The sequence below is a fragment of the Nicotiana tabacum genome, chromosome 19 (assembly GCF_000715075.1).
Source record: "Nicotiana tabacum cultivar K326 chromosome 19, ASM71507v2, whole genome shotgun sequence".
Classification (NCBI taxonomy): Eukaryota; Viridiplantae; Streptophyta; class Magnoliopsida; order Solanales; family Solanaceae; genus Nicotiana; species Nicotiana tabacum.
Window position 1 is genome coordinate 120,832,264 of NC_134098.1, and position 14,166 is coordinate 120,846,429.

Here is a 14,166-nt window from a genome sequence, read left to right on the forward strand (position 1 = left end):
ATACAAAATTCTGGACTAAGTTACTTCAAAAGGATCCAAAAGACCCACAAGGGAGCCTACATGACCAAGAAATTCTGGATAATATCCAAAGAGCTATGGATGAATACAACATCCAAAAGAATAATAATATCAAGACTTTAGAGGATTTAAGTCCTTTTAAGCAATTAGCCACACAACTTCAAATGAAGAAAGGCACTATGTCAAAATAAGAGATGTTAGCTTCCTATATGCAGGAAGTAAAAAAGGATTTAATAAAAAATCTGGAGATAGAAATTCCAGATGATATTTCAATAGCATCAACAGGCCATACCATGAAAACTAAAGAAGTAATAGCATGGGAGTCTTAGCAGGAGAGTCTTAGGAAGAAGAAAACGTTGAAGTAAATCTTCAAGATGTAGAAAATTTTCTTCAATAATTCCAAAGGAGTGCGGAAGAATCTTTCGATAAAACCAACAAAGGAAAAAGTAAAGTATGAAAGAGACTGAAGGCCCCACCAATGAATTATTGGGGTAATGAAGATAAAAAATTTTAATAAAGTAAATGAAACCAGATACTTTAATAAAGCAGCGGGTCTGAAGGAATCAACTTTTTAAAAAGTTGATTGTTTCTATTACTTTTTATCTTTTCTTTGTCGGCCAATCTTGTCGGCCATTTCTTTTATTTTTTAGTTAGACACTCCGTTATATAAGGAGTTAGAATTCATTAAGAGAAGCAGGCTTTAGCCAAATGCTCTGACTTCTCTCTAGAATAGCATAACTCTCCCTCTCTCTAAACCTCTCTTGTGAATCTCCCTTTGTAATAATTTTATTTTGGAAATAAAAAATCAGAAAAGGCTACTTGACCAGAACTCGGCGGTCTCAGGTACTTCTTCAGTTCTTGTAGTTTATATACTATAGTTATTCATTTAGTCTAAATGATAGGCTAAATACTTGTGTGTTAAACTTAGCCATACTAGTCTACTTTGTTGGCATGCTTTGTTATTAGTTTTTATTGTATCAACCCCGATGGTGCTCTAGGTTAATTAAGAACAATATAGTCCAGGCAGTTATTAATTTTAACAGTAAACCCTGGTTATGGAAACATAACCGGTGGTCTTCAGTTAACCCGTTAAATCGAGGGATAGGCGCAAAAGGGTTGGGTAGGAAGACCGTGGTTTAAGGTCTACCGTTGAGATTGTAACTAGTCAGGACTGGTGTTCTTGTAATTTATTTCCTGAAGCCCATTGGAAGCGATCTTGTATCCCCTTGCTATATATGCTGCCATCATAATAACGAAAATACTATGAAATAGTAATATTGATATGCATAAAGTACTGAGTTGTTAAAATTAAAAGAAATACGTATGTGTATTTTATCATGCTATTTTTAATAATACATAAGTTGGAATTACGTAAATATTTGTTATAAATGCATAATTTTTGGACAGAGGGATTATTTCGGGAATGTTATTCTTAAAAATAGCGTTTTAAAAAACAGCCGCTTAGAGACATTAAAAGACCACGCTTCAATGTTATTCGTTAATCGTTGTATGAAGGGATACACTCCTTCACAAAAGTTCCTCCAACTTTTGAATTAAAACTTCCTCGTCCAATTTACTCTTCTTTTGTTCTTCTACTATCATTTTTGGCAACTTTTAGACATTTTATCATCTGCTTCAATACTGGTTAAGAAGTTTGCCTCTACGTCATTATTTTAGTGGGTTTCAAATAGAAAATTCTACATGTAATGTAGTAGCGAAATTTGCAAAATGTTCGCCTTTATTCTTCCTTATCAAGCCTGAGACTAATGGTTGTGTGTGTAAGATGTGTTTCTATAATTAAATTATTTTTTCGCAACATGTGGATTATGGCCGTCTACTATGGCTTTGATTTAGAGGCTTTTAATCACGCGGATGATGCAAAAAATCAGTTGGTGGATGAAGATATATGATATTCCGTGCATGTCTTGTTCATGGTTAGCACAGAGAAAACTTTTCATTGAAAATTAAAAATAGTACTATATTAATTTGCTTTTGGATGTTACCTGGTTAGTACTCAATAATCATGTATAGATTTTTTTTTTTTTTTTTTTTTTGGTTGAAAATAATCATGTATAGTTATTACACCTATTTAACATTATTCGTTTATTTTATTCAAGTATTTTTTTTTTCTCACAAAAACTCATTCTTTTCTCGTGTTTCAATGCTAGCTATATACGTATATATTTTTATGCGCGAAAAAATAGTTGACAGTTCTTGTGTTTCAACCGTTTTTTGGATAGAAAGCTAAAAGATAGCGGTTCCATGTATATGTTGATGTGATTATTCTCTTTTTGCATAGCATAATGAATGATTAGTAACGATTTCTCTTTATGCCCATCATTTTTTGCAGTGTTTGTTTTATGGATTATTGGGAAAAGAAATAAGCAACTCTCAATCCAATTAATCTTGTCAAAAAATAAGGTATGCAGAGTGTTAGGTTTGTTTAACAAACTTTGACGTTTGTTTGGAACAAATTTATTATTGCAACAATCAATGTAAATTTATTTGTACTCTTGTAACAAATTATTGTTTTAAATTGCTGTTTATTTATATAAAAAAAAGTTAATCATAATAGAAATTATATTACATATCTTATATTATTACCATTATATTACTTTTGCTTAATTTGTTCCCCCTGACCATCTCACTGTAGTAGAATTAGCAACGAAGGGTGTACCATTGAACAAGCTATAAATATATTCATCTGATTGGATGATAAAACTATTAGAAATTCAAGAGATTCATCAAGATTTACAAAAATCCAAGACATAAAGGTGCTTCGAGGCCTATAATATTAGTTGATGAAGAGCTAATATTATTTTTATTTTTAATATTTTTTATTTATTTATATTGTCTTTTATTAATGACATCAATTATGAAAAAATTTTAACAGGGAAAAAAAATTCACGCAACACTTTTCAGCGATCATGTCGAAAAGCGAAAGACCTTATTTGAAACCAAATAAGAGATACTATATTACTTTTTCCCGATTATGTGGTATTCACAAAATTTTTTACTTTATTATTTCATGTATAATTATTTAGTCAAAGCTTTATTTTAATAATGTTGATATTATTTTTGGACATGTACTTCCTGACTCGATATATACGTGCAACACACGTATCGAGAAACTAGTAAAATAAAAATATATTTAGAGCCCGTTTGGACACAATTTCTTTTTTCTTTTTTTCCAAAAAAAATTATTTTTTTCGAAATTAGCGTTTGTTCATAAAAATTCCAATCTTCACTTGAAGATATGCATTTTGGAAATTTTTGAAAATTTAAAAAACTCCAAAAAGCTATTTTTCAAAATTTTCAATCAAATAACTTACAAAACTTCAAAAACAACCCAAAATTATATTCATATCCAAACACAATTCTAAATTTCAAATACTATTTTTACTTAAAAATTTTTTTGCCCATATTTTGTAATTTTACAATACTTATGTCCAGAGGCCCACTTAAAGTTCTTGTGATCTTAAGCATATGATGTTATTGGTGTAAGAAAATGTAATTAAAAACAAAATAGTGTTTAAATAAGGTTGTGAGATCGATTTATCCCAAAAATAAAGTGTTGAGTTTTTGAAAAGACAGAATTGAGGATCTGTCGGAAAAAACCTCTAACCAGGCTAGGGTAAGTTATTCATACATACTGATCTCTCCGGACCCGAGATTATACTACATTGTCCTTGTTGTTGTTGGTGTGTGAACAACTAAAAAACAAAAGTGTGCGGTATAAAAGGGACCTAGGTTTGAAACATCAGTTTCCTCTAGCGTATTTATACTGAGAACATCCAAACCAAAATTAGAATCGGCAGAGTTACTTATGGCTTATTTCATGACATCTACTCATAGAACCAATTGGATTTTTACTCCCCAAGATATTGTGAGTTACAATTCCTCACCCCTATTTTTTTTTTTTTTTTTTTTTGTTTTTGTTTTTTGGGGTAAAGTGGCTTTGCTGTATTTGTATTCATAGAAGTATTCAGCAAGATTCAAATATTGGAGAATATGGATTTTTATTTTTCGTTTTCTCGTTTGATTTGAGTTTTTGTGTTTATGAGTGGTTTACTTTATTCACAGAATGATAAGTATAAAGCTGCTAATCAAAGAGCCAAACAAGCACTTGAAAAGGTATGCTATGCCTTTTGGCTAGCAAATGCAATTACTTTCGGCCAGCCGATTAATTTTATATTTTCCCCTTAAAATAGGAATGACCCAACCCAGCCTGACCCAATACTCATATACGTAAGTTAAAATAATACTAAAAGTGAATTCTTCCCCCATAAGAAACTTAGTTCGGAATGCATGAGATTCTGACAAAAAAACAAGGAAATAAAAGGTATAATTAGAGAACACTTGAAATAAAAATGCTATCGATTTGAATAAAAATCTTGAGAAAAATAAAATAAAAGATAGAAGTATCATGTTTTGAATATTTTAATTTTTATATATGAGTATTGGGTCGGGTGGGCCAGGTCGGGTTGGCTCATCCCTATTTTAATTGGATTATTATTTATTAGACTGAAAATAAGAAAATAAAAAATCACAAAATAAGAAAATACTACTGAAAAATTATATTTTCCAATCACTATGATTTTTGTGTGAGTTAATAAAAGTTTTATGATTTTTGTGTGAGAAAACATAGTTATATGACTTTGGTGAAAAAAAGTTATAGTTTTATGGTTTTTGTGTGATAAAACAAAGTTATATGACTTTGATGTAAAAAAGTCATAGTTATATGATTTTTATGTGAGAAAACAAAGTTATATGACTTTGGTGAAAAAAAGTCATACTTATATGACCATTTGTGAAATTTACCCCTCCACTTCCTTAATGCCTTTCTTTTTTGTTTTCATTTCTGTGTGCTTGTGTATATGTGTCCTTTTTCACCTAATTAGGTTTTGTTTGGCTGAAGGCAATATCGATGTGTTTTTCGACATTGTGCTATTGTTGTCACATTGATTAGTTTTTCCATTTTAAGTGCAAATGTGCATGGGTTAAAAACTTACCCACCCAGTTTTACACCACACTATACAAATTATCATGGTTAACTCATAAATTGAGATGAGAATGTGTATTAATTAACAATAATTTAGTGATAACAATGTATAAAGAACATACGTCTCATGTATTCATTGGGTTGATGAACACAGGGTGCTGGTAAACTTTTATCATGTGTATGGTGTATGAAGTTATATATGCTTGCTGTATGTTTTTTTCAAACAACTATGTTTAACTTTCTCTGTGCTTTAACATTCGCCTAATTTTATAAGCAGCATTGCCTGAAAGTTTATGGTCCAGAACAGAGCTCTGATTTTCAGTGCTTGTAGGCTTACTGGTAATATTGATAGCTAGATTGTGAAGTATGGAACAACACGAATGGAAGTTGATATTGATGGGTCGTTCTTGTATGCTGAAACCCAAAATGAATATAGTGGTAAGCTTGTTTTTATTCGGCTCGAAGTTTGAAACAAATGAAACTACAGTATATAGTTTCTGTTTTACCTCCCTTTAATCTGGGAGATAATCATAATTCTTATCATTCTTTTGGTTGCCCATTTTTGGTTGGCATGTTTGCTGAAAAGCGTCCATAACCGCTCAAGGTTGAAGAAGAACAACTTCTAAGGGCTTTTTACGAGTTCAAAATTCAAGACGTCTGTGATGCTTTTAAGTTCCCACATAAGATTCAGGTATAAAGTTTTGATTATTGAATCAGCTACTATTAATAAATCAAGTAGAAGGTTAAACAGCTCTCACGGTTGTTTGCAGGCAACAGCTCTCATTTACTTTAAGAGGTTTTATCTGCAATGGTCTGTGATGGAACATCACCCCAAAAACATAATGTAAGCTTCTTATCTGTCTTCTCTTTGCTCCCCCCCCCCCCCCAAATTAACCAAAAAAAAAGAGGGTGAGAATGTGAGAAAGAGAGAAAGCAGAAGCCCCCTATCTTTCTGCATTGCTTGATTGGTCATTTGGACAATAAGTACTTTTGCCAAATTCAAGTTGAACTGCATCTTAAAAACATAAACAAGTCATCTGGAGTCTACATATAATGATGCATACGGTAGTTGATACTTGACAAGGCATAACTTACTAGTGTCCCCCCCCCCTGTAGGTTAACCTGCATATATGCAGCTTGCAAGGCAGAGGAAAATCATGTATCAGCTGAGGAGCTTGGTAAGGGGATCGGGCAGGTTCATCATGTAATTCTCAATAATGAAATGCTGGTTTTCCAGGCATGAATTTTATTTAAAGGTCATTTCCTTTTATATTTTGCTCTAAGCAATTTTTCTAACCTTTCTTTTGCAGAGTCTAGGATTTGATCTTATTGTTTATGCTCCATATCATGCACTTGATGGTTTTATCAGTGATTTAGAGGTCTTTTTCGGTTGATCTGTTTCATTTTCCCTAAATAATTGGTAGTTATTTCCACACCTTGTACTGCTGATTTTCTTCATTCCAATTATTGAGTATTGCTATTGAAATTTTAGGAGTTCTGCGGAGCTAAAGATGATGACCAGATTGTGGCACTGAAGGTAATTGTTATCTCCTTTTGGCAATCTAAGGTAGCTCAAGTGGAAAGTTCCCTCCACCTCCAACTTTGAGGTTGAGGGTTTGAGTTATCAAGGGATCAAGTGGAGGAAATGGGCCACAATTGACTCCTGGGGAGGGGGTTGCTTGGGAATAGATGTGTTATTTCCTTTGCCATATAATTTTCCTCTTTGACTATTTCTGTTCCTTGTAGAATCTTTGCTTCTAACAATTGAACGTTGTTTAGTGTTGTTCAATAAGTAGTTCACAGTTAAACCACCTAAACCAGGGAATTCTATATGCGATATTGAAACTCTTCAGTTTCCTTCTGATGGAACAAATACAGATTTCACTCCTCCCATTGCTGTTGTTCCTAATGGTTCCTCAAACGATCAAGGTTAATGCATCTTCTTGGTAGAATATCATCAGTTCTCTTTTGAACATCATTAAAGTTGGTAGTATCTTGGAGGTTCATCAATCATTGATAGTTCAGTTTAGGGTTCTTAGAATTTCACATCATAGATTTTAGTTTCTATATCTAGCTCATAGAGATACCAACCAGAGGCGGATCCAGTGTGAGAGTTAACCCATAACTTTCGACGCGGAGTAGAAATTTATGTGTAAAAATTCATTAAAATTGTAAAAAAATAGATTTGAACCCATAATTTTAAATATATAATGGGTTCAATGTGAAAAATCTTAAAAATTGAACCCATTGAATTTAAATCCCGGATCCGCCTCTGATACCAACCAGCAAATCTGTCTTTTGAACTGCAATTTTTAGTTCAAAACATTTCTGTGTATGCAACTTCCAACAAGAACAAGGAATAGACTCCCTCATAAGTAGTTGCCTAGTTGGTGACATTTTGGACATGCTTAGATGCATTACTAACTGTGGTTTATCTTCTGTAGATAATGGATTAATTTGGTAATTCCTTATTGAGTTCTTACACTTACACTATATATGGGAGATAATTCAACTCAGATTACTCCAACCTATGGAATCGTTTACCAGCTTAATGTATATTCTTTTCAAGTACAGGCTTCACTTGAAACTGCTAGGATGGAAGCAGATAAGATTATGCGTACCAATGGACCACTTCTATTCCCGCCCGGGCAGGTATTATTTTATCAGTTACATGCTCTATTGGAATGATTTTATATTGTATAGATCTAACTGTAAGCTCTCCCTACTTATAGAGGATTATATTAACGGATACATATACCTTTGATGCTTGCTTCATCTTTTACTGCAAGAGAAGTTTTAGTTAACTCGGTCATAAACTTTTGAAATTTCCCTTATTCATACTTTTTGATTTCATGTAAAGCGTGGACTTGGAGAATGTTTCCTCTGTTCTTGACAGATAAAATTTTTCTTGTATTAAACTAGATCAAATCTAGCTCTTTTTACATTTTAAAAAAAGAAGAAGAAGCAATTCTAACTATAATTTCCCATAAGCTCCTCCTAACTGCCCCTGGCAATTAACAGAGGCTATATTTTTGGTATGATGATTGATTTCTTTTCTTTTTTTTTTTTTTTGATGAGAGGGGGAGGAATAATCTCTACATGATAATCATTAATCTAGATAAACATAAGATAAAGTGCAATAAAAGTTATTTGGTTGGTGTTGAGAAGAAAGAATTCACATCAAATATATAAATGCCACAAAAGACATGTGCAGAGGAGCGATCACAATTGTAAGGATGGCGGGGAAGGAACAGAGGAGTTTCCTATGTGAGTTTGCACCAGGGAGCTATCTTGAGTCTGTACTTGTTTACCCTAGGTATGGATGAGCTGACCAATAGTTTATGAGATGCCATTAGTTGGTTCAGGATTCCTGCCGTCCTAGTGATTTTACTAATCTACTGTAGTATTTATTGAGTGGGATTTTCATTAATCATTCAAACCCGGAGGATGATATTAACTGGTAATTTCACGGTAGGATCTCATCATCATACATTGCTAAGCATTTGGGGTTTTTGATTTATTCTCTCATTTTTTTTAACTTACGTTTTTCTTTCCTTTTTGTTCACTGTAAGATGGATGCCCTAGCATCACAACAGTTTCATTAGAAAAGTCAAAGGAAAGCCTCTTCTCAGAATTGGATAATGTGTCCATAAGATGGATTTGGATTAGATTCTGGAGGAGTCCTTTATTTTGGCCACATTATGCCCAGTGGAGTCATATTTTTGCGCTGTACATTTTATATGATGAGTCAATATTAGATTAGCTGTTTTGGCGGAGGACCAGACTGAATTTTGAAAGAAATCAAAAAGCAATAGAATAAACTTTATCATTGAATGGTACCATATTACCCAAATGAAACTTTTTATCTGATGACCTTGTTGGATACCACAGTCAAGCAAAACTCTGGCTTTGTGTTCTGTGATGATTTGCTCTATTAAAGTGTGCTATAGATAATCCTTACATGCACATCTTTTTCGATAATTTTCTGCTTTAAGTTTTTTTTACCTGTTTCAGTTGGCATTAGCAGCTTTGCATAGAGCTAACACAGAGCATGGCATAGCAGATTCTGTCTCATTTGGACAGAATCCATAATAATTCCTTAATCCTTTGACTGACATGATAATGGTTTTTCAATCAGGTACCTTAGAAGTGTCCTATCACGTCATCATCCAGCTCATACCATTTCAGAACTTACTGCTTCTATAAATGCCATTGATTCTTTGGCAAGTACTTAATCCTGTTATTACTGCATGTCTGGAACTGTTTATCTTTTTTCCTCTTCTTTCGGGAAATATTACTATCCTTTTCCCGAGATCTTCTTCCGGGCTTATGTAGTACTGCCTGAACTCCTGGCATTTGAACAGATTGGTAAACTTGTGACTCCTACTTCCAAAGATGTGAAGCACTTTGATCGGAAACTCAAATCATGTCTTGAACCTGGTTCACATGACAAGTACATTTATCAACTTTGATTTGGTCGTCATTTTGTCGGCTTTTGGTTTCGCAATACATAGCCAGAAAATGATGCTGGTTTGTAAATGCAGGAGTAAGAACAGGAAGCATAGATTCAAGGATAGTTCCAATGTGGTTATGGACATGTCTTGAGCTGCTCTAACTCAAGTTCGTTGCTTCAAGCATATGCTATTTGGCTGGTGGAAATAATTATTGTCATTGCTGCTCATCAGTTTCCTAATATAGAGTAGAAATCAAGTAGAGTGCAAGTCTACTGCATTTTGCATCAGGTCGAGAGAAGAAGCATCCTTACAGATGGGAATTTTGAACTGCCATGCCCGAAGTTAGACTAACCATTGCAAATGGGGTAAAGGTTGATTTTGACTGGACCTAAATGATCCTTAAGATGTGTATGCGCGAACAGACAGGTGGTTGACTTAGTGGTTGCCCTCATTGGAGATGGTTCAACCGTTTCACATTTTGCTCGAATGGTTTCATAAGTTGTCATTGTATAGTCTGCTGAAATGTCCCAACTAGTAAGATAAACCTGAAATTGACATCTGATTGGCCTTCCATTTACTTGACTGGATATTTGGAGCTTGTTACCTTTTGGTCTTTGCTTTTGCTGAAAAACATCACACAGGGGCTAAACCATACCAGGATCTTCTTTTTAGGAATACTGTAGCGTGGAGCATCCAACTTAATAACCCGGTGTCATGCGGAAGCTAGTAAAGCAAACCTTGTACGACGATAAATCCGAAACCAAAAGAGAAATATACCAAATGAAACACAAACACTTAATGTAGTTCGGTCAATTGACCTACGTTCACAGACGGAGATGAGCAATCCACTATATAAAAGGAGAGTACAAAATATCGAGAGAACAACCTCACAAATACAAGTGTCAGGCTAACACTTGTCCCGAATTCTCCCCCTAAACAAACTCTCAAACCCCTTAGGCACTACATTGTGGAAGTATCATCAATTATAGAAGTCAAAATATTTTTCTACCAGAAAAGAGATTAGCCAAATATGAGATATTTATAATTTTCTTCTACAAGAAGGAAAACACAATTATGATAAATACGTGTTGCTCTTTCGTTCAAGAGATAGGAAAACTAACTAAATAAAAAAGATAGGAAAAACACATAACAAAGGACTGAATAAAAAAGAAAAGTAACCGTTATCCTATCTTTGTTTTCAGTGCAATAAACGTGCTCGATCGGAGCCAGTACTATTTTTCATTTTATCCAATCTCTTTTCCATATTTATTTCCAATCATCCGAGCATAACAAAATACTTTAATCTTATGGTTAGAAAGACCTTAACAGGTAACAGAGCTAGGCCCTGTTTGTTTTCCTATATAGGGAATCTTAATTTGAATACTTCACACCTAAATTCGTTAAATAGCATTTTTTTCTTTTAAAACCACTTGTTTGCTTTGAATAGATTTGTTTCATTTTGATCTTTAACGAAGTCTCCATCCACCAACCACAACTGCTGTCACCACCAATCTTTTCTCCTCTTGCCTAAACTCTTCCTTTCCTTTCCAAATCTTTATCTTAAGAGACCATCAATTAGCACAACAAAGGGGAATACAAAAATTAAAGAGTGTACACAACAAGAGATCATCCAGAAAAGAAAAAAAAAACACAATGAGTTACCTAAAAAAAAAGAAGAAAAAAAATCGAAGAGTAGCCGCGCTGAAACGTCTTAATTATAATAGCATTTGGAAGCGATTTTCACTTACTATCTATCTATACTATACTAAAAGCACAAAGCACTTAGCGAAATATCGTTTGTCTTTTTTACCATTCAAATATAGAGTTCACACTAGACAAAATAGTCATTTTAACTAATTTCCTAATATTTAGGAATAGTCATTTAATCAATTCCATAATAGGACTTTAAAATCTAACTAAATCTTTTTACTAGAAATTTTTACTTATTTAAAATATATAAGAACTCCTAAAATTTTAAATCCTTTTGATTTGATATGACGATACCTTTCAATTTAGTATTCTTGTAGTATCCCTCCGCAATTTTGCCAAAACCCTTTTCCTCCTAAAATTTGGTAGATGTTAGGAGTATTAATCCTTTTCCTCCCAAAATTTGGTTTAGATTAGAAGTATTAATCATTTGTCTCACAAATTTTGGTATTTGGTTTTCTTAGTTTTTCCAACAACAAAAAAGCCATATATATATACACATACACACTATATTAAAAGCACGAAGGTTTAGCGCAATATCGTTCGTCTTTTTTACTCTTTAAAACATAGAATTCACATTGGACAATATAGTAATTTAAGTATTTCATTAATATTTAGAAATATTCATTTAATTAATTTGATTATTCCCATGTTATTAACAATCTAGGAAGGCTCACGAGATTATTTGGTAAATTTTGCCTCTACTATTTGTTATTAAAATTCTGCCTTAATTATTTGGTAAATGTTTTTTGGCATTTCTTACACTAGGAAGATTAATAAATTTTTTTCCTAAACTTTCGCTACTTCGTTCACTCTCAGTAAATGACTTTATCTCTATTGGACTTGGTTAAATTCTCTTTACTCTTTGGAGTAGTGACTTCTTTTGTTACTGAAATTATGCCGGTAAAATTTTCTTACTCTAGAAGAGTTAATAAAATTTTTCCTAGACTTTCACTACTTCGTTCAACTCTCATTAAATGACTTTATTTGTTATTAAATTATCTTAGATTAGGAAATTTTGTAGTATTAGATTCTCCACGAGCACTTGTGACTTCTATTTTGGTAGAAGTTTTTATTATTTTGTAATTTTTTCTTGTCTATTACCTACACATAAATTTACTCTATATAAATCCTTTCATGTGTCAAATTGTATACCAAATTATTAATTACTGGCACGATCCGAAATTTTCCACCGACGGGACCGTGATGGCGCCTAACATTTCACTTACTAGGCAAGCCAACGTTAGAGAATCCTTTACCAATTCCTTATTTCCGTTAAGTAATTAACATTTAATTAACTACAATGAAATATAACAAGTGCGGAATATCATAAATATGTATTAACTACTACCACCCGGATCTAGAGTCACAAGTTATGAGCATTCTAGAACTTACTACAAGTAATAGTCTGAAAGAAATACAACTGTCTGAATGAAAGAAAACAGTAGGACATAAAAAGATAGACGGGGACTTCAAGGTCTGTGAGCGCCGACAGATCTACCTTGAGTCTCCGGACAACAGACCAATAGCAAATCTCGATCAACCTGAGCCGGTGTCAAAATCTACACAGAAAGTGCAGAGTGCAACATCAGTACAACCGACCCCATGTACTGGTAAGTGTCGAGCCTAACCTCGACGAATTAGTGACGAGACACCTACAATCAACCTGTACAATCAACCTGTACAATTTAACAGTATATACGCAAATAAAAGGAATGAAGAACTAAACAGGAAATGTCGGGAGGGGAGACATACTGAGGGGAATACAAGATAAAGAACTACAACAGAATGATCATCGGAGCAGTCAATATACCATGAATCAACAGGAATAGTGAATACAGTAAGGAAAAATGCACGGCATCACCCTTCGTGCTTTTACTCTCAATCTCACCATAAAATTAATAGAAACGGCACGGCATCACCCTTCGTGCTTTTACTCTCATATCATGGCACGACATCACCTTTCGTGTATTAACACTCACAATATGGTGCATTAACACTCACAATATGACACGACATCACCCTTCGTACATTAATACTCACAATACGGCACGGCATCACCCTTCATGCATTAATACTCACAATACGGCACGGCATCACCCTTCTTGCATTAACACTCTCCCTTACCATAATGCAATGCATAAATAACAACAGGGAGATAGAATAACAAGTACAAACCTTACTTCAACATTTGGTTCCATAATATCAATCTTAACTTTGAAATAAAAACTCAATTATCACCAGAAAATTCCGTAAAAATGATAAGAACGATAATTTGAACAACACTAGTATAAGACGTAGCAATTTGGCATAGGAATGGGACAATATCAGAAAAATAGAGAAACATGAAAAAAATAAACAGGTAAATTGGCGGCGCATAAGTACTCGTCACCTCACATATACGCCGCTCACATGAATTTGACTTAGCAAATAATCTAAGGTTCCTAATTCCCTCAAGTGAGGGTTAGACACAACACTTACCTCGCTCCGAAGGCCACTTAATTTTCAATCACAGCTTTTCCTTTGGAATTCACCTCCAAACCACTTGTATCTATTCAAAAATGACTCAATAATATCAAATATTGCTAAAGGAATCAATTATATTGTATAAATTAAATTTTCCAAATTTTCCTCCAAAAAGTCAAAAAATCGACATCGGGCCCGCTTGGTCAAAACCCGAGGTTCGGACTAAAATTCTTTTACCCATTCACCCCCGAGCTCGAATATGTAATTAGTTTTGGAATCCGGCCTCAAATTGAGGTCTAAATCCCCAAATTTCCGAAATCCCTATTTTCTACCCCAACCCCTAATTCTACCATGAAAACTCTAGATTTTAGGTTGAAAATTCAAGAAATGTAATGGGTAATTGAAAGAAACGAGTTAAGGAAACACTTACCTATGATTTGGGGAAGAAAATATCTATAAAAAATCGCTCTGGGCCTCTTATCCTTTTGAAAACGAGAAGAACAATGGCTGGAGTCCGAA

At 33.6% G+C, this 14,166-nt stretch overlaps 1 protein-coding gene across 6 annotated transcripts; it reads left to right on the forward strand.

Annotated features, from left to right (window-relative positions):
* The first annotated feature begins 713 nt into the window (after positions 1-713).
* Positions 714-10,051, forward strand: LOC107784183 (cyclin-H1-1-like). Of its 6 annotated transcripts, XR_012702930.1 has the most exons (12): positions 714-861; positions 2,369-2,439; positions 5,352-5,458; positions 5,607-5,711; positions 5,791-5,864; positions 6,137-6,224; positions 6,331-6,399; positions 6,513-6,557; positions 7,595-7,672; positions 9,159-9,243; positions 9,385-9,473; positions 9,565-10,051. XR_012702930.1 is itself a non-coding variant. In XM_075238514.1 (9 exons), the coding sequence occupies exons 4-9, from the start codon at positions 5,839-5,841 to the stop codon at positions 9,568-9,570; spliced, it is 312 nt and encodes a 103-aa protein (XP_075094615.1). In that variant the 5' UTR covers positions 3,676-3,904; positions 5,352-5,458; positions 5,607-5,711; positions 5,791-5,838; the 3' UTR covers positions 9,571-10,051. The 6 variants fall into 6 exon arrangements, 2 of the variants coding, with proteins under 2 accessions (XP_075094615.1, XP_075094614.1); XR_012702932.1 differs by lacking the exons at positions 714-861; positions 2,369-2,439 and adding an exon at positions 3,671-3,904 and having other exon boundaries at positions 6,137-6,198; XR_012702929.1 differs by lacking the exons at positions 714-861; positions 2,369-2,439 and adding an exon at positions 3,690-3,904.
* The last annotated feature ends 4,115 nt before the right edge of the window (positions 10,052-14,166 follow it).